This window comes from Centropristis striata, chromosome 9 (genome assembly GCF_030273125.1).
Source record: "Centropristis striata isolate RG_2023a ecotype Rhode Island chromosome 9, C.striata_1.0, whole genome shotgun sequence".
In the NCBI taxonomy this organism is placed as follows: domain Eukaryota; kingdom Metazoa; phylum Chordata; class Actinopteri; order Perciformes; family Serranidae; genus Centropristis; species Centropristis striata.
This window is the reverse complement of record NC_081525.1, coordinates 10,758,498-10,782,577: the sequence shown is the minus strand read 5'-3', so window position 1 is coordinate 10,782,577 and position 24,080 is coordinate 10,758,498. Positions and strand designations below refer to the sequence as shown.

General features: G+C 39.6%; 1 protein-coding gene across 1 annotated transcript in view; it reads right to left on the bottom strand.

Moving 5' to 3' along the window:
* The window catches only part of LOC131977269 (cadherin-2-like), a 94,934-nt gene that overhangs the window by 29,410 nt on the left and 41,444 nt on the right, over positions 1-24,080 (bottom strand). The window contains exons 3-10 of the mRNA XM_059340481.1: positions 15,556-15,785; positions 12,061-12,234; positions 10,317-10,472; positions 6,832-6,976; positions 6,542-6,714; positions 5,053-5,190; positions 4,496-4,681; positions 1,686-1,939 (exon numbers count right to left, since the gene is read on the bottom strand). Of these exons, the coding sequence (XP_059196464.1) occupies positions 1,686-1,939; positions 4,496-4,681; positions 5,053-5,190; positions 6,542-6,714; positions 6,832-6,976; positions 10,317-10,472; positions 12,061-12,234; positions 15,556-15,785 (1,456 nt within the window). The remainder of the gene's footprint in view (positions 1-1,685; positions 1,940-4,495; positions 4,682-5,052; positions 5,191-6,541; positions 6,715-6,831; positions 6,977-10,316; positions 10,473-12,060; positions 12,235-15,555; positions 15,786-24,080) is intronic.

The window sequence follows — 24,080 nt, the reverse complement described above, 5'->3', positions numbered from 1 at the left end:
TTGTTGGATGGTAGAACTGTGGGTGAGGTCCAACCATTTCTGTAACATTTCACAGCCAACAACCCAACATGATGTTTTCAAGGCTCAAACTCACACTGCTCCCTTAGTCATAGATAAATGCTCTCTCACCCTGACAGATCATTCAGTGCTTGAACTGATCAGATAAATGCAAAAGCAGCTTGATGAGCCTTCTGTAAGACCATATGTGAGACATGATTCAGGATTCTAACTCCCCCTGATAGCGATTCGCAAAATAGCTCATGTCGCACAAACTAGTTCTGTTCAAGCATAGCCTGACCAACCAACCAACTAACAAACCAATCGACCAACCAACCAACCAACCAACCAACCAACCAACCAACCAACCAACCAACCAACCAACCAACCAACCAACCAACCAATTAACCAACCAATTAACCAACCAATCGACCAACCAACCAACCAACCAATTAACCAACCAATTAACCAACAGACCAACCAACCGACCAACAGACCAACAGACCAACCGACCAACCAACAGACCAACCAACAGACCAACCAACCAACCGACCAAGAGACCATCAGACCAGCCAACCAACAGACCAATCAACTTCCACTTTCATTTACAATGTGAGAGGACATGGGCTTGTCTATTAAAACCCTAATAAGAGGACTTGGAGAGCATAACTTCTGTACTAAAGACACAAAATAGATTAATGATTTTTAGATTTTTAATGCTTTTAATTTAGGTCTGCTATTACCATGGTTTATAACACCACTAACCAACCCTCAGAGCCAGCAGAAAGATTTTTTCTCTGTTTGAGCCTTCTGTCCCTTTATTTATTTTAACAAACTTTCTGGTTCCACAAACAAAAACAAAATTTGTGGCCCTTGTTTGTGGCATGCGACTTAAACAAGTCAACAAATGTAAAGGACAATTCAAAATGCAAGATACCAACCAACAAATCAAACCAAGCAACAAAACCAACAAACCAACCAACCAACTTTCGCTTTCATTTGCAATGTGAGATAGGGCATGGGCTTGTCTATTAAAACCTTATAAGAGCACTTGGAGAGCATAATTTCTGTAAAAAAGATTTTTAGATTTTTAGAAACATAAATCCAACCTTAATTTAGGTCTGCTACTACAATGGTTTATAACACCACTAACCAACCCTCAGAGAGAGATATTTTTTCTTTGTTTGAGCTTTCTGTGTCTTTATTAATTTTAACAAACTTTCAAACCAAATTTGTGGCCCTTGTTTGTGACATGCGACTTAGACAAGTCAACAAATGTTAAGGACAATTCAAGATACAAGAGGCTTGTTGGTCAACTAATTGTTCCTGTGGACATGTCAGCGAATGTTGGCAAAGTAGAAGGTCAAGAAGATGCTATGACTACATCTGCAGTCACACAGAAGAGCTGAGTATAACTGAGTCCAAAGTTTTATTAAATACATACTAATAAGCTAATCTCCTTTCAGTCATACCTTGTCAATGAAAGCCACTAAAACATGAAAAGGCATAGAGATGTTCAATGGTTTTTCTTATGAAAGAGACAGTGAAAGATACATTCAGCACTCTAATTAATCTTGCCTTTTTTACACATTTTAATTAGACGTATTCAAATATTTTTTGACTTACGACTGACACAATCTAACACAGATGAAAGCTTCTAAGGTCAGAGCTTCAAGTGTGTGTCTTACCGCACTGTTTGTCTCATGAAGCGGTCTGGGTCCTGGGCAGTGAAGGTGGTCAGGAGAGAACCTGCAGGTAGACCCTCCTCCAGCTTGATAGACTTAGGATTGGGGCTGAACTCTGGGCTCTCGTTGACATCCAGGATCCGTAAGGAGACGGTTGCTGTGGACTGACGAGGAAGATGGATGCCTCGGGCCAGTGGGACTTCATTCTCTGCCTCCACCGTCAGCATGAAGGAGCGGGTCAGCTCAAAATCTATGGGCTGGACAGAAACATTTTAGTGAGAACTCTACGCACCGTTCACAGTTTTCTGATTTTAAGTTGTGAAGAAGCATCATTGATATTAGTTAATGAGTTAACCCATTTAAGCCAGGGAAGCATTACCGCTCAAATAAAATACTTTTTGAATTTCATTTCTATCTGCTACAGAGGCTGAAAAATCGATTATTTAGTAGGTGTTGAATTTCCAGGAAAACTTCAGGTTTTAGGGGGTTATTTTAAAATCGGCCAAAGGTTTTACAGGCATTTTTTCCAGGCGTTTTTGGCCTAAATGGGTTAAAGCACTGCGACATCTCCTTTGAGAGTAGACCTTCATTTCAATGTCATTTCGTTACACAACTATTTCCAAGGACTAGAATGAGAATGCGATTTGCTCCCTGTAAATGGTAAATGGACTACACTTTTAAAGCTACTTTCAATATTTTCATCCCCCCCCCCGGAAGGCCGTAATGGGCTCACTTTTAGAAATATAATGAAGATAGGCACCATGTTGGTCAGGATATCGTGTCAGGAAGTTGTCGGAATAACGCTGCAAAGTTAAGCTTTTTTATGTTTCATTAAAAAAAATTCAGAGCAATGAAGCTTATGGTCGAGGAAAGTTTGACAAAATGCTGCAGTTGTTGTCGTCCATACATGTTTGATATCAGTTCAGTCTGATCAGTCTGTGGGTTTGACGCTCATTGTGGAGAAATAAAAGACTGAAGTGAGATGAACAGACTGAGAATTTTCTCTTATTTGACAAAACAATTTTTGATTTCATTTAATTTAATTTTGTGGACACAAAATGCAGTTAAACAGTTAAATGCTTAAAAACCCAATAATATTGTATCGTGACTCAAGTATCGGGATAAAATCGTATCGTGGGGTCTCTGGTGACTCACACCTCTAACTGTTAGAAGTAACTTCTTCCATTCACAACAAAGTTTTTCTCTGCTTTCTTGGCAAGAAGAGAGACCAGAGTGCTTCACAAAAACACCGTTCAACACTATTCAACTGCCAGAGCACAGGGTGGGTTTTATTGTGAAGCTGCAGGTAACAGGCTCTCACTGTGATCTGTAAAAGAACCAGCACCATCTCCAACACCTCTGATTTTTGCCATCAGACTGTGAGTAACAGATCGCTGCAGCATCCAATTATTGACTTTCTTCTTTCCTAAAGCAATGTGAAGTGATGACGCATTTCACACTAGTCTGTTAGCGCTGTCAATGGAAACACAATTTGTTGTTTCTGATGAAGATTATTGAATAGCTCACACAAGATGATTCCAACCATTGTTTTTCACTCACCAACAATTTTTGAAACTCCTTGACAAAAGCCCCAGATCAGAGTGCTAGGTTTTAACTTTTCAAAGACATATGACAAGAGTCTCTGAGACGCAGTTCAGATATATTACAGGCTGAATATCTGGACAGATAAAGGCTATGGCCAATAAGAATGGGAGAGGGTTCGTCTGTACTGTCTATTGTATTTTTCATTGCAACACGAGAGGATACGCTATAGACAGTAAAGATGGATGGAAACAGGTTATTAAGTGAACATTTGTGCCAATAGAGAGCAAATAAAATTACGTATTTTGTAGGTCAACCTGGATGTAGACTCACCATGGGGTCTACTGATAATTCGCCTATGGGAACACCGCTTTTATGACGTTTAAATCGTTAATGCAGTCGACGAAGGTATAAAGCTAAGATTAAGCTATAGCGAACTGCATTGCGGTCACATGACTTTTACGTCAGAGCCGTCATGCTTCAGAAGGTCGCCGACAAGCTAACCAGTGGTTTTGACAAGCTAGTGAATTCGTAGCCTAATGAATTGTTTATTAACATAATTTCACGACTAGAGTACTCGTAAGAGAGCGTTCCGTTTAATGCCCCGACAACCACTGTACTCTCATTTAGCCACTTGTTAGCAACCGCCTTTTTGAGGACACCCAAAATACGGGGGGGTATTTACTTGTTAACGTATTTTATGACATAGGAAAGGCAAGTTTAATTGTATAGCACCTTTCAACAACAAAGCAATTCAAAGTGCTTTACACAAAACATCAAAACCAATGGAAAGAGACATATATAAATTGGCATACAATATAAAATTATAAAATTTAAAACGAGAATATAAAATATTTAAGACAAAATATCAAATAGAAATTACAGTGCAGTATTAGCAGTTATTGTTTATCTCTACCGCTTGACAGGAGATTCTCTCTTCTACTGTTTATTAAGGAAAATATTAGTTCATTGCCTCATTAGGAAAAAAAGCGGCATCTCCACACGAGGCATCATTGTGTTAACCACAGACCTTATTTCAGTCATCTAACAGCCAAACCCATTCAAAATCCTCATTGAGTATGAGAGGATAGACTCCCATGGTGCTAAAATGCTAACTTACTTCAGGGTTTAAGAACTCATTCCTGTCCCGCCCTATACAGGAAGTGGTTCTACTGTATCTGAGTTACTTGGGTTCCTCTTCACCAGCATAGAGCAGATAACAGATATTTCTTCATTCCTGTTTGTGTGTGTTTGTGGAGACTAAATCCTACCTTGACCACAGTGAGCAGGCCTTCGTTGGTGGTGGGGTCAGTGGGGATGGAGAAGCGTCCGGTGGGGTCTCCAGCGATGATGCGGTACACAGCGCTCCAGGCTGAAGTGTGAGGCTGATCTTTATCCGTCACGGTCAGGTTAGCAACAATCACATTCACCCTGTTCTCATGAACCTCCCCAAAGAACTGAAAGACAGTCAAAAAGACAGACTTGTTAACGCTCTGAAGCTTTTTTTTTTCTTTCTTTTTTTTACCAATGTGTCGTTTTAAAACTAAACAGCAATACAATAATATCTAGTAAAACAAGAAGTGAGTGCTTGTGTCTTACACCACAACTAAGTGCTTTTGATTCCAAAATAAAAGACCATGTTTTTCCCACACACTGCTTCTTTCTGTCCAACCTGTTCACCTTTACAGAGGAAGATAAACATATTGGACGTTTCATTGGTTTCTCACTCCTCCACCAACTGCCATTGCCAATAAAAGCTTGCGGAGCTTCTGTGTTTCTTAAAAGAACAGTGACTTGTCCCCATTTGCGTGTGTGTGTGTGGACCTACTGTGTCGGTGGTGAATTCAGGTGGATTGTCATTGACGTCAGTTATCCTGATAACAGTGGTGGCAGTGTTGGACAGGCCGTAGGTGGGGTTTCCCTCCATGTCTGTGGCCTGGATGATCAGGGTGTACTGGGTGACTTTCTGGAAATAGAAAACAAAGAGGGTCAACATATGGACTGGTGGACTTAATATTATTAATAAACCATCTTTAGAATTATTATTGTTATTTGGATGGATGTTAAAAAAAAACGTGTATTTAATAAGTCACAGTTCAAATACTGCAGCACAGCGTAATGATCACATTCTGTTTTATTTATGTAATAGTCAATGTCCCAACTTTTTTTTTAATCAGGGTGGTTGATTTAATAGGGGCCCGGGTTTTAAAAGATGGAGTCCCAGGGTTCTACTATGGGTAATACAACCACACTTACAAAGGGATAACACAAACTATCCTCTTTACTAAGGCTACAGTACAGTTACTAGCTGCGTTTGTACACCAGCATATATACAAGCCTTATATGACAACCTGCTGTCACATAACCAAAGTCACAGATTAGATTATATGATGGGAACTGATGAAACATAATAAAATATTAATTGTCCTTTAAGCACTAGAAGGAACCATGTTAAATGAATATACAGCATACACATGACTGACATGTTTCTAATTGTCTGTTAGGAATGTAAAAATTAGATTTTTCATAAAATTACAGAACTAACTTTCAACAATGTCAAAACCTAGTATATGGCTGAACGCATTCGTTTAATGCGATTTTGTGGGCTATAGGAAAAGTTAACGGTAGTGTCTACCATGTGAATATTTTATTATGTTAGTAGTTAGTATGCTTTTGTCCCAGCAATACAACAAATTAATATGCTTAATGACATAATAAACCCCTCGTCTGTCACTCCTGCGTCTCAAACAGGATTCCATTCTATTAAATGTGTCCCTGCAGTCTGTTTTGTGTTGCTGTGTCACTACACGCAGACATATTTAATTGAATGGAACATGCACGTGCTGCGAACATTAAAGAGGACAGCAGACGAGCAGCCTTGAGCAGCCCTGCTGCCCGAACAAATGTATGTCGCTTTGAATTAAATTGCTGCTAAATGACATTGTAAAACTGTAGAATTGTAGGATAACTTGCTCACTCAGTCAGTCAGTCACATACACACCCGTATGTAGGGCTGACCTCCTCCCATCAGCCAAAAAGTACTAAGAGGCAGGCTTGATTGAGTTTGAGTTGATGAACAATTTCTTCAAAACATAAATCATTGCACGTTGTCATGCAAATAGCACGACAAAACATTCTGTAGGATCCTCTGATGCAAGAATATGGCTACAAAAAAAGAGCTACAAGCTGTCTTTGCACTGTGGGTGACACTGCAGGCTGGACACACATTCACAGGCTGAGAAGCAGCTGCTCCATGTGGGTTTAGAGATGAGCCTTACAAAATGTCCACCCAAACACACACACACACACACACACACCTCCCGATCGAGGCCCGCTGCCACAGTGATGATGTCACCAGTCTTGTTGTTAATGGTGAACATATTGGAGGAGGGGCTCTGGGGATTCTGAGAGAGGATCTTATATCGCAGCATCCCATTGGCAGTTTTTGGATCATCCTTGTCTACTGATGTCACTGTCATCACAAAGGAGCCTGCAGGGAAACACACAGCAAGTCAGCACAGATTTGTCAGCAAAGAAGGATTAAGACCACAAGTTACCAGCATGTTTATCTGCGTATGTGTGTGTGTGTGTGTGTGTGTGTGTGTACCAGGCTTGGATCCCTCCGGTACAGAGCCGTTAAAGATGGTGTGTGTGAACTCTGGTCTGTTGTCGTTCTGGTCGATGACATTAATGACAATGTCGATGGGGTTCTCCACCTGATTCCCATTCAGGTCCACCGCGTGGGCTCGCAGCTGTTCACACACAGACACATGACCAAAAACGCACACACACACACACACACACACACACACACACACACACACACACACACACACACACACACACACACACACACACACACACGCGATTATGTTAAACAGTATCACTTGTATGAAGTGTATTGCTTCCTTCTGCTAAGCTCTGTGTGGCTGCTTTTGGCTAAATTCTAACAACAGCATGCCAACATGCTCACAATGACAATGAATGACGAATCTGTGATTAATATAAGCTTCTAAGATTTGCAAATTAGCATTAAGCTCAGCTGAGACTGATGGGAATGTCACTAGTTAAATATAAAGTACAACATTTAAATGAACATACTGTAAATGACAATTCAGAGCTTAAGTGACTGAATCTTTTTCAGTTAATGTTGTTTGCAGCCCCATGTTGCTCAGGTTTTGGGCAGCTGCCATTGCAGTTTTGACAGGGTCTCTGCAGATTTCAAGTCAAATTTAAGACTTATTAAAAAAAATTTGAAGAGACCATAATGAACACAATATAAGATCCATTTCACATCCATACTGGCAAAAAAGTACAAAGAACATGAAGGAAAATCGGAGGCCCGGAATTACCTGCAAAGTATCTGAATTTATTCACAGCTCTTTCACATTGGAATAAAAAATGCTTAACCTAACTAAAAGCACGAGAAGTTTTCTTGCAGAAGGTGCAGTATGCTTTACATATGTTTCAATCCACCGGCTTCAACCATCCAACCATTAAATTGTTCGATCTGGAGCCACCAATCGTTGAACTTGCACTCACCCATTGTGACCAGGCTGCACAGGCACTTAGTTCTGTTTTGTAGTTTCATGTTATAGCGTCCTCAAAAATCCAAACATTTAAAAACGAGACTATAGTTTATGAATTTGTTTTAAATAAAAGTAACATTAATACATTTTTAAGAACCTTCAAAATCGTATTTAAGACATTTTATGATGATCAAATTACTGGATTTTAGACGTTTAGACAACCCTGCAGATACCCTGTTTGAGCATGGAAGCTACAAAATGTACTCAATATTTAACTTAATATAATTTCAAATGAATTATATCGAAAATTAGAACAAAATATTTCCATTTTTTTCATAACGTCAATTAACAAAATGTCAATTTGAAAATCAGGAATCTATTTTTTTTACTGTCTTGGATGTTCCCAGTTAAAACTGGAGTCTTATGATATGTATTTATATAGCATTGAATGGTCTGAGTTGCTGAATATACAGTACCTAATATACCTAATGACTGGCCTTGACACTCGATAAGCCATTCCTTCAGAGCGTATGAAGCATCTGTAGGAGGCTCTCAAAGAGCCAAAGTCTGTCTCATGAATAAACATGCCGGCCAATCCCAGCTCCTCGCTCTGACAACTACATCCAATCACATGAATATTCATCAGACAGCTTAAATGCAAATCACCCTGCTGCGACTCCAGATTTCCACTCCCCTATGTGAGTTGTGTGTGTGTGCATTCCTACAGATCAAAAGGTTAGACTCTGCCCTCAGAGGTGTATGTGACTGTATTAGATATAGTGAGCAAACACCATGAGTCTTCTCCTCTTCATCTCTGTGCATGAGAGAAAATATATCCAGCAGAGTGACAGCAAAGATGAAAATATAAAACGGGGGGATGACATGCGGCCGAGCTGGTGAGGTAGACTGAGAGCAGCAGGTGATCAGAGGAAAGACAGCACATTGGCGATTGGTGTTATATTGCATTACATGTGATTTGAATACAGTTTTAAAATCCATGTCAAGCCTAAAAAGGTTCAACTTTCAACTTCAACTGATGGCTAATTAGAGCCACCACTGTTATAATGCATGTTTAGTGCTTCTGCACAGCATATATTCTAAAACTCAGTCAAGACTTTGTGTCTACACTGACCATCCATCCATCCATCCATCCATCCATCCATCCATCCATCCATCTACATGTATACGTGGTGTAATGGTGTAATAATGTATTTTTAGTGCTTCTGCATGGCATATATTCTGATGCTCAGTGCAAACTTGATACTTATGGTATGTGTGTATTTGAGGAACAAGACTTTGTGTCTACACTATCTATCTATCTATCTATCTATCTATCTATCTATCTATCTATCTATCTATCTATCTATCTATCTATCAAAGATGACGTCGGGTGGAATAAATGTGCATTAAACAATCACTTCTCCACTTGTGTTCCTACTTAATCAAACCACAAAATGCACAACTTCAATCACTTTGTAGCAGGTGGCATCAGATCATTCTGTATCAACTGTAAATGAAACTACAATACAACTTATAATCACAAAAGATGTGCAATGACAAATTGGTGCTGCTCATTGGAAATTACGTTTCTTTTCCGATTAATTTGTTTGTTTGTTTTGTTTGTGTTAGTGTACTTATTTGCTTGACTACCTCTTATATAATGATATTTCATTTCTCTCATTTTGTTTGCAAGAGTTTTGTGCTAAGCTAATTAGCTCAGTAGTTAAAAGGTTTCATTCTGGTCTTTAGGTAACAGAATTACCTTTTTATCTCACCATTGTTCTTCAGCATTTAGCACTGTCTGTCTTCTGTGTGTGTGAGTGTATGGGCGTGGCTTAGTTCACAGGCAGCACCAGGTAAACCTGATCCAGCCATCAACCCTCACAGTATAAACCCCGGTCTTCTCTTCACTTGTGGCCAGGTTGTTTGTCACCCAGTGTGGTAGATCCTAGTACCTTGGCCTCTTTAGTGTGTTTGCTATCTCCTTGTTTTCCTTGTTTGTTCTCCGTGTTTATTAGCTAGTGTTTTTCTATATCGCTTAGGATCATCGTGTCTCATACTGCTTGTGAATTAAACTGCAAGATCTGTTCTCTCTGATTTTTTTTGTGCTGAAGCGGTGTCGCCATTACCTCATTGTCACCTCACCTGTCACCGTTGGATCCTGGGAAGACTCTCCACCCCTCCCCCCTGCACATTACTTCTGCTAACATCAATAAAAGACTGTGGTTACACTGATACCTGCCTTCTGAATCGTGCATTTTCCATCCAGACCTCCCGTAGTTCACAAAATTTAGAGTGAAAGCCAACATCTTAAACATTTAGTTACGGATGTCCAGTCTTGCTTTTCATATTTTGATGAATCCCTTTGATCCCATACAACTCCCTCTTAAACTATAAATGAATAAAGATTCAATAAACAAGACACAGCATGAGAAATTAGTACCTTTAGAGGTGAGACTAACTGCTTCTGCTTGTGCTAAGGTATTCATCATTCAGGTATTCATCACAACAGTAATGTGTGCTGTGCTGGTGACCTCAGCTGTCATGCTGTGAAGAGTCTTACATGGAAGTTGGAGATGTGCTCTCTGTCCAGAGGTTTGGTGACAGACAGCTGGCCTGAGATTGGGTTGATGATGAAGATGCCAGTCGGAGGCTGGTCGGCCCCGGGGCCCGTCACACTGTAGCGCAGCATCCGGTTCTTATCCCGGTCTGAGCGGATCTGAAGCGCAGACAGACGGGGAGGAAAAGGACAGGGCAGGGCCGGAATTAATAACACAGGACACAGGACAGAGCTGGAACAATGAATGTGATTAGTGACACAGAGTAGAGTGGCTGTAAAAATAAACAGATTTTCACTTGTCTGTGTCATCTGCTGCAGTGGCTGCTGTCAGTGCGTTTTGGCAGATATTTCTACTGTCTGTTTAGAGGTAAAAATATAATAATATACAAGTGATGCTAAACTTTCTGAGTTCGACCTGGATGTGTCTCGCACGTCAGTTTGACTTTTGGGTCGCACAGCCAAAACTCAGCGAATGCTCGAGGCAAGCTGCTATATAACTAGAGAAAATCTGATATGAGCTGAAGTCAAAATAAACTGTGATGCCTGGTGCAACATTAATATCCTGCACGCTGTCCATGTGACAGAGAAAAAAAGGGAGCTCCACATGAACACAACCATGTTTCCATAACATAAAAATACAGAATGACCATTAAATGACAAGGATCATTTCAGGTTTAACTGAATATTTGATTCACTTAGATGAAAAAAGCTACGTTATTAGCAGGATTTTGTTTGCAACTGAGTGAGGAATTGTTTTGTGAAAATAAGAGAAAATTCTCAGTTTATTCATCTCACTTCAGTCTTTTTATTTCGCTCGGTCAAACTGAACTGATATCAAACATGTATGGACGACAACAACTGCAGCATTTTATCAAACTTTCAAAAACTTTAAGCTTCTTAAGCTTTTTGAATGAAACATAAAAAAGCCGAACTTTGCAGCATTCACAACTTCCTGACACAATATCCTGATGGTGCCTATAGATATATACATAATTATAATTACTACATCATCATCATAAATAATTATTAATTATAATAAATGATATGACTTGATTTAGAGAAAACACAGGCAATTTAACAAAATCAGTCTGATAAAGCTACTCAACTATCAATTAGATATTATCCAATTTTGATTACCACATTAATATTTAGTAATGGTTGTAGGAATTTGAAATTCTTTTCATAGAAGAGGTTGGCATCACTCATTCCTCATACGATATCCTGACGCACATGGTGCCTATAGATTCCCTAAATCTTCTAGTTTCATACCAGTACCTCCACCCAATTCCTAAAAGTGAGCCCGCTACTGCTACTGCGAAAAAAACAGTGAAAATACTGCCGGTTATCGGAACGCTAAATATCGATACTTGGCAACCATGAATTGATATAATATTGCCACACAAAATATCTCGATACTATGCTTATTCCCTATTGGCTGTTACAAGGGTTAAATGAAAAGTTGTTGAATGTGCTTTTGTTTTTTTATGCTCTTAGCTGCTGAAATATTCTTTCAGACTGCATTAAGTCAGCCTCACAGTTTACAACGTTCCATTGTTTCCATTGTTATGGTTGTCTCTAAATCTAATTGAAGAGTTTTAATCACATATAGAGATGAATGTGTGTGTTGCTATGTATGTGAAGCTCATTGTGTTTGCCCTGGAATCAGCGTGCTGTAAACTGTTATTGTGCTTGAGTCAGTAAAGGTCCTTGCAGCCACTGTTGGACAGGCGTGCTTTTTGTGTCTTACTCTGACTAGGTCCTCGGGGAACTGTCCTCGTGAGTTCTCAGGGACGTTGATAGGCGGAATGACCCAGTCCCTCTTCACTCGCCTCAGAGTGCCATCACCCCTGACAACCACGCTGCGCCATGGAAACAAGATCTCTGGTACCCGCTGAGTCAGTGCTGCATCACTGGGCTTTACCTGCAGAGACAGTAAACAAGTGTTGTGTACTTGTGCTACACACACACACACACACACACACACACACATATACACACACATATACACACACAGAGCGCAGCTGAGTTACAGAGACAGGCTTCTGGGAAGGCTTGGTGACTCAGGGTATTTCTGACCTCATTCTAGTGGCTTGGATTAATGCTCTCATTATAGTCTGTCTGACAAATGACCATCACCTGTCATTGTGTGTTTGTGTGTGTGTGTGTGTGTGTGTGTGTGTGTGTGTGTGTGTGTGTGTGTGTGTGTGTGCATAACTGTGTCTGTGAGCTGCTGCACTGCAGGATTCACAGAGGATGATATCCCATAATTAACCTGCTGCTCATAGGAAGTTCAGCCCCTGACTTGGAGGTTGGGATGGGTGTTTTCTAGAGCCTAGAGGATAATTTATTGATAATGACATGGTGGCCAATATAGTCACTTTTTGAGCACATTTGTTATGTGGATTATGCACCGATTTTCTATTAATCTATAAGAAGAAGTAGCAGTTTTATGAGATTAAAAGTGACAAATCTACGAGAAAAAAAGTTGCAGATTTATGAGAAAAAAGTGGAAAATCTACAAGAAAAAAGGTACAGATTTATGAGAAAAAATTGGCAAAACTATCAGAAAACAAGGTGCAGATTTATGAGAAAAAAATGGCAAATCCAAAATCTCTTGAAATATTACCCCCCTCTGCTGGGTCTGTATTATTATTTTATTTTTACATACTTGGCCCTAATACGCCATCGTTACCATATATATCACATTGGAAAATTACACTTTTGAGAACAATTTAAGAATTATGGTATATTTGCATTTGCCACTGAAAAGACTCAACACTTCAAGATTCCCTGAGGGGCAATTTGCTTTACAGACAGTAGTTCAACACATACAACCACTGCAAAGATTTTGCCAACTAGTTCTCCAACCTAAACAACATAAGAGGTCGTGTCTCAGTACCGCAAATTACGACAGGTATGTACTTATCGCGGCTCGCGTTTCATGGCTTGCGGTACAGCGGCTCGTTGAAACATGCATCACGCACTCATGGTTGTAATAAAGGCTGCAGTTTCTGTGGATTTATGTTAGAAAACCAGTGACCTAGGTTTAGGTCCAAAAACTTCCTGGTAAGACGTTATAAAAGACAGTTTAAACAGTGAATAAATGTACTAAAAAGGTTACGTTCGAAGACGTTTTTCACCAAACTTATGTTAAAAATCATTTAATTTTGTTTTCACAAGGGACCCATCCACCACTCCAGCCTCCTAACTGAATGCTTGAATTTGCCTTTTTGCCCACTTGGCTGTCAATCACTACTACGTCAGCAAGATGACGGTTGACGCATTACAACAGAAGGAATACGTAAATAAAGCTAATTTTTTGCTGCCTGCACACACGACCTATCCTGACGTTTTTGAGGGGAGAAAAGGCTGGATTGTGCTGACGGTTGGAGCTTGCTGTGCTGTAAATATGAGCCTGTTTGTCTCACTCTTCAGTCTCATTTGATAACAGCCCTGCTCCTGACTCTTAGTGCTGACACTGCTCCCCTGGCACATGACTGGCTGTTAACTGCCATGGCTGCTCCTCACCAGTTCTCCTTATGAAGGATTGATGACAGCTCCTTTCACTCTCAGACGTTCTCCTCCTCACTGACGCTGGTAGCAGCTAAAGCATATGGCAGCCAGCTATTTCTGGGCTGTGTTTAGAAGAACTGCCAATCAAGGCCAATGTCTTCTCTAAACACATGCAGAGGGCCTTATTATCGCTGTTGTACATGAAACAAACAAACAGATGGCTGTTTGACTCGCTTTGTCTCTGCAATCAGCACTTGGCCAACCTCAGAGGCCTGCTGGGCTGGAAAAGCTGATTTTATATCTGTACGTAGTTCAGCCAACGTTACTGAAGCCTTTGGGGGAAATAACAGCCGTCACGCTCAGACTATTTACTGATTCTGCTTGTTAAAATTAAAAATTCATTCTCAGAAATGCTTCACACGTGCTGGCATCCTCAGACTCAGATCCAGGTTTGTGTTACCGCTGTCAGATTCTGTATGCGTTAATGAACTTGTGATTATTCCAACATCCAGTGCCTCAGAGACAGCAGATCTGTGCTGTATGTTCACTGAGACACAGTGAGAGCTGAACAGAAAATAACACATAGAATAAGCACTTGGGCTGCATAATGTTCCTTCTTAAATATTATTCTGTGTGTTGTCTTTTGTCCTTTTTGTATGGCCATGTACGCAAGTGTCTTTACTGTAGACTTATGAATGTTGTTTGGACTGCGCATTAGGTTTAGTTGTTTTTCTTTTCCACATTTTCGCACCACACTTAGATTATTCCATTTGTTAGTCACACTAGGTTATGGGTGGCTGCATTGATTTATATTAGTTTGTGTAGATTAAATGAGCGTAGTAAGCCAGAGTTTTTTCGTTTATTGTGTTTGCTTTGAACAGAAAGATAGTGGGGGGAAAATGGAGGTAGGAAGACTATTTTAGTTTGTTTTATGAGTTGGCGCGATGACAATTTGTCAATATTGATGTATGGCTGTGTTCAGGCTTGGACTCTGATAATACATGACAAATTTGGGTCAGATTGGACAATCAAGTTAGATCAACTTCTTGTACATGGTGAGTGTTCAAAATTCAATGCGATGCCACACCCACATACTTAAAAAAATAAAAATTCTGGAAATATCCTTTAATCACAGAGGACTTAAGATGACACTGACCAAGTTTGAAGTCAATGGGGTTTAATCTCGAGGAGAAGGAGGTTGTTAAAGTACAGAGCCTTGAAATGGCCGTCAATTTGCAAATGCAATTCAAGTTGCTCAGGCCTGGACTGTGATCATACATGACAAATTTGGGTCAGATTATAAATAATTATTGATTATATTTAATGATATGACTTGATTTACTTTCAGTCATCACTTGGCGGGGCACCACTCTGTAAAACAGAGAAAAATATAGCCGATTCACCTAAATCAGTCTCATTAAGTTACTAAACTATCAATGTGGAACACTGAATAATAACTATAAATATAATTATGATCAAATTTCCATATTTAGATTTAGTAGTGGTTGAAGGAATTTTGAATTCTTTCATAGAGGAGGTTGATGTATCATCCACAGTGTACAACATTAAGGAGATAGCAGTTGTAATCAAAAAGGTATTTATTCTTCTCAGTTAGGTGTGTTTCAAACAGTGAAGCTGGACACATGAATATAAATTATCGTGGCAGAGCATTAATATTTTATAACCAACAGTGAAATCTACAAAGAAGCTCTCTGCTGCTGTTGTTTACCTGTTCAGGTCCTGCGCTGTGACCCTTTGGATGGACGTGGAGGTGCACTCTGGTCTTCCAGACCTGTTTGGACTGCAGGTCTCGTGCGTAGACCACCTCCAGAGCTTCTCGCTTTCCCGCTAGGCTGAGGCGGCGCAGCGTGTAGACCACACCGTCCTCACTCACCCTGAAATCTGACGAATCTCCAACCTGGAGCCACACCTTCCCTCTGCCACAGTTCATGAAGCTCACTAAGAGAGAGAGAGAGATGAGGACAATGGTCAGACCGAATGAGTGCTGTACTGTGAGATCAGCAGTTAACTCACATGGTGTCACTTAACCTTGTTGTTTCACTTACTCAACCTGTTATTGTAAAAGATTTATTGGTAACGCTTTATAATAAGGTCCTTAATAACCATTAATTAACAAGTAATACGGCATTGTTCTAGCTTTAGATCCGGTAGTTGCAAAAAGCATAGTTAACTTATAGTTAGTGATACTAGATGAGCAATAAAGTATATTTTATTATAAATAAGCAAACAAAATTAGATTAATAAAGGCATGGCAAAGACATAATGGGTGGGTCATGGGTGTTTGTAATGCCATTATTAACACTTATATAAGCTTATAAACACACAATAATGTTAATAAGCATCTTGTAAGGACTTACAAGGGCCTTATTACTTGTTAATTAATGGTTATTACAAGGACCTTAATACAAAGTGTTACCGATTTATTCAAAGGTGTTAGACGGGGTTGAGGTCAAGGATCTGTGCAGGCCAGTCCACTTTTTCCTAGTCAAACTGTGAGAACCTCAGTTTGTTGAAATATCTGTTTAAACATGACAACTGACCTGAGCACAAACTGTTGACACAAAGTTGAAAGCAAACTGTTATATCTCAGATATCACAGATAACAAATGTCTTTTGACGAGTGGGAGCAACAACCTGGAAACTGACTATCGTGGCCAACAGCTTCCTGATTGTCCTATTTTGTCTTTAACAAGCCACCAGGATGTTTATAAGAAAAACAATGCATAGAGACACCTCCACGCTCAATGCCTCACATACACAAGCTTTATGATCGCGACAGAATGACTGTGAACCCGTACATGTGGACATCAGTGAGTAACTGCACCTTCCAGAAGGTTTCAAGGTGTTTAAGGGGTCATATATTTCTATCTGAAGTCAATTTCCATGTTAAACTATGTACCATAAGTTGTTGGAACAATTTTAGGGCTGATTCCATTTGTTACACACATTTGGAGCTGATTTGTGCAATTTTATTCATATCGAATGGATAAAAATGGTCAAAAAACCCTCCAGAATATAAAATCAATATATCAAGACCTTTTTTGAACAACATAGTAGAATCCATGCTGAGATTTGGGTTCAAAAGCTTTGGTCATTTTGGAGATTTCTGTATTTTCAGCGATTGGATGACAAGTTCTTCTGTTCTACAAACTGCTGAGAAACCCTCTTATTGTCAATATACAGAGGAAAGCTGCACATCCTCTGAATGCTCTAGGTCTCTAGTTTGTGGTTGTAAAGTTTCATGAGGCTGTGATTATCCAAGAGGTCACAGCAGCTCATTTTATACGGTGAGGTCCAGACTCAAGAAATGCCCTCACTGCAATGAACTGGCTACTACTGATGACTAACATCATCCCACATGAAGAGAACTGGCCTCATTGAATCCAAGAGAGTCTCAGCTTTCCACTGATACCCAGTTTAAGTAATTCAAAGCCTGTTTAGGGACCTCAGTGTGCACAAATATTTAAATACAGTAGGCGGGCCATGGGAACGCTAAGAGGTTAATATACCAAATATGTCAGACTGAATTTTGTTGAAAAAGTTCACCAGAAGATGCTCAAGATATCAACAATGGGTTATAACTATTCGCCCACCATGGAACCAACAGACAGAGTATAAATGTGAAGCAGTCAAAGATGGTTTCCCGCCTCCAAAGCTGCTTCATGGGACATTTAAGGGATTTAAGAGGTTGAAGGCTGAAAAAGTGGAAGCTGGAGTGAAGAAAAAAGTCACATAAAAACCTGACTTGCTTTTAGATGAGCATTAGAGGAAAGATCGATGGACCTGGCCAGAGAGAGTTTAGCCTTCCTGTAAATCCCAAAGCTGAAGACGGGATTTGCAGAAGTAAAAAGGAGTGAAAGGAGGACCAGCGTTTAGCAGGAACATCAGCGTTTTCTCCTCTCTGTGTTTCCACAGTGCGGCCCACCTTCAGAGAGGAGACAGTTTGTGATGCCTGGGGGAGCTGCTCAGCACTGTGACTGCATCTCGCCAGAAATCATGGCAACTTTGTCCGTGGTCTTATTTGAGCAGACACAGTACACTCATGCAGAATAAAGCTGTCAACGGCAAATGTCAGCTCATCACAGTCGGCACATTAACAAGTCAGTGCATCCAGAATGGAGGGAGAGAGGAGAGAGGGAGAGGCTGCAGCTTGGTTTCTGCACAGCTACTTCTTCTCATGGAGAAAAAGGAGGATGGAGACGAGGACATTCATAAAAATTTCCACAATGATACAATTTTTTTTAAATCTTGCCTCACGTAGAAACAACAAAAGCAAGCTCACATTTTCTGTCTAATAGCTGCAGATTTATTTCATTATGAAATTATCGGCAGATCACTTTTTAAAAAAATTAATCAGGTAACCAATAAATAAAAATACTGAAAAATGCTAATCACAACTTTCCAGACGGACAGAGACAATCTGAATCAAATTCAGATTGATTCTAATAATCTATTTGTAGATTGTGATCACATGACTCACACCACTCCTCTGTGTGTCTTTGATTTGTGCTCCTTATCAACTGATGAAGCATTTTTCCAATTGCAGAAAATGGTCAAATAAATAGCGAGTGGCTTGAAGCTCATCCAGAGGAGTATTCTGCTGTGCAAAAAGCTCTTTCTTCATTTCAGATTCTTTCACCGTCTGTGCTTAAAAAACATATGTGAACAGAATGTTTATCTGGTCAAAGTCTCTGCTCAAGACCCAACACAACAACATTCAGACCATATGAAACCAGCTCCTCTCAGCCTCAGTCTGAGATATTGTATAAGATAGAAAAACAACATCCTTATAAATTCACATCATGCCTGTTTTTGTCGATTTTCTTGTGATATACTAAAGACTTTTCAGCCTCCGGGCCTCCTGTGAGGATGAGTGAAATCAAACAAGCTGAAAAAGCAAAAATCATTTTCTGGTTGAGCTCTTCACCATATGCACACTGTCACTGGGTGGAAGTCACTTTGTTTTAAGGCACAAATCTCTCAAACTGTATCTTATCCAGCAGAGCAGTTTTGTCTTGATGGTTTCACAGCACTACTCCAGTGTGACGACATGTCAGAGGGGTCACGAGGGCACGAGTCAATTCACAGTGAGGATTAGGAGGAAAATGACTGGTTTATCTCATGTGTGCTCTTTCATATTTGCTGTTTAATTTAGTTGGCAACTGGTCATGTAAATGTATGTAGTAGAGGTGTGAATCCTCGTATCGGCCCCAAGATACGATTTTATCCCGATACTTCACAAGTCAAGATACAATATTATGGCAATTTTAAGTATTCAGCGATATAGTGAATATTGTGATACAATATATTGCGATTTAACTGTATAACTGCATTTTGTGTCCACAAAATTAAATTCAATCAAGAATTGTTTTGGCAAAAATAGAAAATTCTCAGTCTATTCATCTCACTTCAGTCTTTTTATTTCTCCACAATGAGAGTCAAACCCACAGACTGACCAACAAAGTATTCAGTCAAACTGAACTGAACTGATATCAAACATGTATGGACGACAACAACTGCAGCATTTTATCAAACTTTTCTCAACCTTAAGCTTCACTGCCCTGGATTTTGTTGAATAAAATATAAAAAAGCCTAACTTTCCAGCGTTATTTCGACAGCTTCCCAACACGATATCCTGACGCACATGGTGCCTAAAGATTCTTCTAGTTTCATATGATACCAGTATCACCAGTATATTCCTAAAATCCCGCTATGGCCTCCGAAAAAAAACAAAAAATGGTGAAAATACTGCGGGCCGGCCATCCAAATGCTAAATATCGATACTTGGCGGTCATGATCATCGCGATACTATGCTGTATCGTTTTTTTCCCCCACCTCTAATAGAGTCTCTTCATTAAAAACCCTACTTGCTGGTAAACACCCACATCTTTCAATTTCAAGGGCTGACACCCTCTGTTCAGTTTCTATTCATTTATTTATTTATTTATTTGTTTATAAATACTATTTCAATCATAATCCTAAGAAAAAAAGGATTCTTGTTTCCCAAGAATCTTTTGGAGCTGTTTCATCATCACCCACTATTTAATGCATTTCAGGTGACAACCTTTAATCCATTTCCTTCTTGCACTGCATCGTGGGAAACTATTGTGCATCAACAGCACTCTCAAATATCAACAATATTTAGCATGCACACCGTCTACTTTGAAACACAAATAAGACTAATTCTATATGTACCACTACAATGCATACACATGAGGAAACTGGAAAAATAAAGCATATCCAGTGTCTGCATCTTATTACGTATCATAAACCCAACCTTATCTCTGTTATGGTTATCCCAATTACGGTTGATTAATAGGTGTGCAAATCCATCGGTTGAGCTTCAGTGTTGTATTATATATTCAGAGTGATTAGTAGTTAATGGAAAGCCATTTATGAAGTCATATTAAAATTCAAATTTGTTCAAAAGTGTGCAGCTTTACATTTTAAGACAAAGTACTGGCAGGAGAAGGGGCTGTGAGATGAATGATTTTAATCAAACAAATGGGCCAGAGACTGGAAAAGCGTCTCAGTAATAATGGTGCTGGCATATTTCTCAAGAACCCCAATCCTGAATATGCCACACAAGTGCACCTAATTAATGCATCACTGGGATCTGATCAATAACCTCACTAGAAGAAAAAGAGTGAACACCCCTCTGAAAAGTCCAGCGGTCACACACACACTGCAGGGTACATAAGGAAAGATGGGGACAGAGAACAGCAGAGTAACTGTTAAAAACAACTGATCTGTTAACTCTGTGTACCAACCCAGCTTTAAGCTGTCTACAGCTCTTCACAATAAAAGTCAAATGGTGCAAATATTCAGATAAACTGGCTGCAAACACAGCAAACTGCATGAAGGCCATGCACTTTTACTTTTGGATGCATCAAAGATGGCAATGCTAACATGATGATGCACATCAACATTCATTTAGAGTTGAGGCTGATAAGTAAATCATTCATTTTGGAGTTTTCTTGGTCACAAACAAAGAATCGGAAAAGCTGAAGTTTTGACCTGATAATGATGAATGTTGGTGTACTGACAGACAAACTGTCAGGATCTGTGACTGGCAGCTCATTCTTCACCTTTTTGTTTGTTGTTGTCTTCCAGTTTGTCCGATCCTCCTGTGTCTCCTCCCCTGTCTGTCTGTTAGCTTAGTTCACAGGCAGCACCAGGTGAACCTGATCCAGCCTTCAACCCTCACAGTATAAACCCTGGTCTTCTCTTCACTTGTAGCCAGATTGTTTTGTCACCCAGCGTGGTAGATCCTAGTACATTGGCCTCTTTAGTGTGTTTGCTCCAGTTGTGTGAGTTATGCTGGGCTTACACCAAACGATTTTCCCAGTCCCAGACTAAAAACTAAAAGTCTTTAGTAAATCTAGGAGTCTTACTGGAGTCACAGCGCGCTCCCGTCATCCCGATCGTTAAGTGTAAGATAGTAATCTGCGCTGTTTCTTATCAGTCTTTTCCTAGTCTTTGGTTTGCGATCAAATCAAACGTGTTTGATATTATCGCAAGTCGCAGTGACGTAACACAATCAACAACCAATAGATGAGCGGTTCCAGACCGGCAGTAAAACCACTTATCATCACAGTAACATCACAATAATGTTAGTAAGCTCAGTCCTAAATACAAATATAGAGATGTAATATATTTACGGCCACAAGCGGGATTTTGGGGGCGCTGTTTCTTAGTAAAGAGAACAGTAAGCAGATCCAGTTAAAATGTATACATAAATAAGTAATAAATAATTGATGATGAATGTGTGATTAACTAAATGAAAGTTGATAGAGCTGATGAGTATAATTATTCAATTAAACAAATTATAATTAAATAAGACATAAATGTATATCATTAATTCTTTTCTACAGTTTCCTTTCCTTTATTCTTCCTTATATCTATTTTTACTGTAAAATAGTCAACTTTTCAGAAAAACAGAAATCCTTTTTCAGCTTTGTGAGGGCGTCTTCTCTTCTTTTTTTTTTCTTTTTTTCAACACAAACCACTGCGCACACAAAAATTGCATGGTAGGTAAAAAATGCTAAAGGAAATCTAGTTGTAGTCTTGTAAATAGTGACCCTGCAAGATTCACAGTCTTTGTAGAATCTCAGTCTGAGACTAGGCTGGGACTAAAAACTCTTAACACTTGTCTTTAGATGTGAGCAGGTGTGAGCTGATAGTCTTGCAGGAGTCTTTCCAAATCTTTTCAAAGTCTTCTGGTGTATAGGTAGCATTAAACTGCAACATCCGCCCCCCCACATGCTGAAGCAGCGTCACTAGTGATGGCCAGATGAAGCCTCATGAAGCCTTGAAGCTTTTCATCCATTTGGTTAAAAAAACGTTGATTTCTTGAGGCTTCATGTGCACAAAACCCCCCTGATGGTCAAAACCTTTACTGTCATTTCAACTATTTGTGATATTTGCCTCTTGGCTGTCTGCAGCAGTGGCAGCATGGGAATAATCACTGCCAAGAACAATTTAAGTTGATTTTGTGTGGTTCATTCCTTCATTCATTTAATCTGTATTTGATTAATGTGTGGGTAACGGTAAAAGTCTATTAATGTAAAAAGCAACAACAAGGTGTCAGTATGATTTCAATCAATGTGTGAATAAATCCAACTGGGCATGAGACGTTTATGTTAAAACTGTTGCTGTGTTTTCCAAAGATTAGACAGTGATTGTGCTTATGAATACTGGGGTGATGATGATGACTTTATTCACCTTGGACTCAATTTTGCGGGGATCCATTGCGCTTTATATATGTTCATATATCCTGCCAACACTCGAACCATTCCCTGAATCAGCGAGGCTTCATCAATGACGTCACTCGCCCTTAAAGAAACAAGCCTCGATACTCGATTCATAAAAGACTTCCAGGATTTCTCGACACACACTCTAAACCTCGGCACAGCCCATCCCCAGAGCTTCACTAAAAATTCCAAATTTGCCTTTATTTTTTGAGAAAGCTAATACTGGAACAATACTGGAAAATAATGGAAAATAACACTCAACATAAAAAAATGATTGAGAGTACAAAGTTAAAGACGTGACCTTCATGCGAGAAACAGTTGCCTGTCTTCTTCCATTCTTGCTTAAGAACCTTTAAACTGTGCAAGTTATACAAATGAAATAAAATACTCAATGGCTTCCAAAGGAGTTGTTTGCAGATTTCTAACTGGTCTTGTTTCACTGCAGCGTATATGTGCAAAAGAACAGTGTTTGAGTTCCCTCAAAAGTCAGCAATGCAGCAAATGAGCTCAAACATACTCATTAACTGCTCATTAACACCAATATCTAATCAGCCAATCACATGGCAGCAACTCAAAGCATTTAGGCATGTAGACATGGTGAAGACAAACTGAGAAGAAAGGTGATTTAAGTGACTTTGAACGTGGCATAATTGTTGGTCTATAGTTTTTCACAAACTACTGATCTAACAACCATCTCTAGGGTTTATAGAGAACGGTCCCAACAAGAGAAAATATCCAGAGAGCCTTGGTGCTTTGTTGATGCCAGAGGTCAGAATGGCCAGACTGGTTCAACAGTAACTCAAATATCCACTGGTTACACCCAAGGTCTGCAGAAGAGCATCTCTGAACACACAACACTTCCAACCTTGAAGCAGATGGTCCACCGGCCACTTTATTAGGTACACCTTGCTAACTGAGTGTGAGTGTAAATTCACCTCCATTTTGTTAGATGTATGCCTATTTTTTCCAGTGTGTAGTAGTGTTGATATTTTCATAATATTTACATAAATGACCACACACAAGTGAAGGCACGTGAATGTACAAACACAAAGTAGAGAAATGATTAAAAGACAAAGAGAACTAAACAGGATTAAAACCTCACGAGTGAATCTTCCAAAACAATTTTCTGTCTGCTAAATACTCACAAACACTGCTGAACTTTGAGGCTCCTGGCATTTTTAATACGTGTGTGTGTGTGTGTGTGTGTGTGTGTGTGTGTGTGTGTGTGTGTGTCGTAGTGACAGCTGGGTGTTGTGCGATAAACTCTGTCTAGGAGCAAAGCCAGAGGCCACCTTCCTTCTCCTCTCTGTCAGCCCAACCCAAGCAGGCAGAATATAGAGAGGAAAATATATTTCATGAATATAAATTAAATGAAGAGGCTCCTGCCTGGTCTAGCACGGTTAGATGAGAGGAACAAAAACGTAACTTCCCCTCATCACAGTTCTTGTTGGGCTTGAGCACCACAAGAGTTTAGTCCATC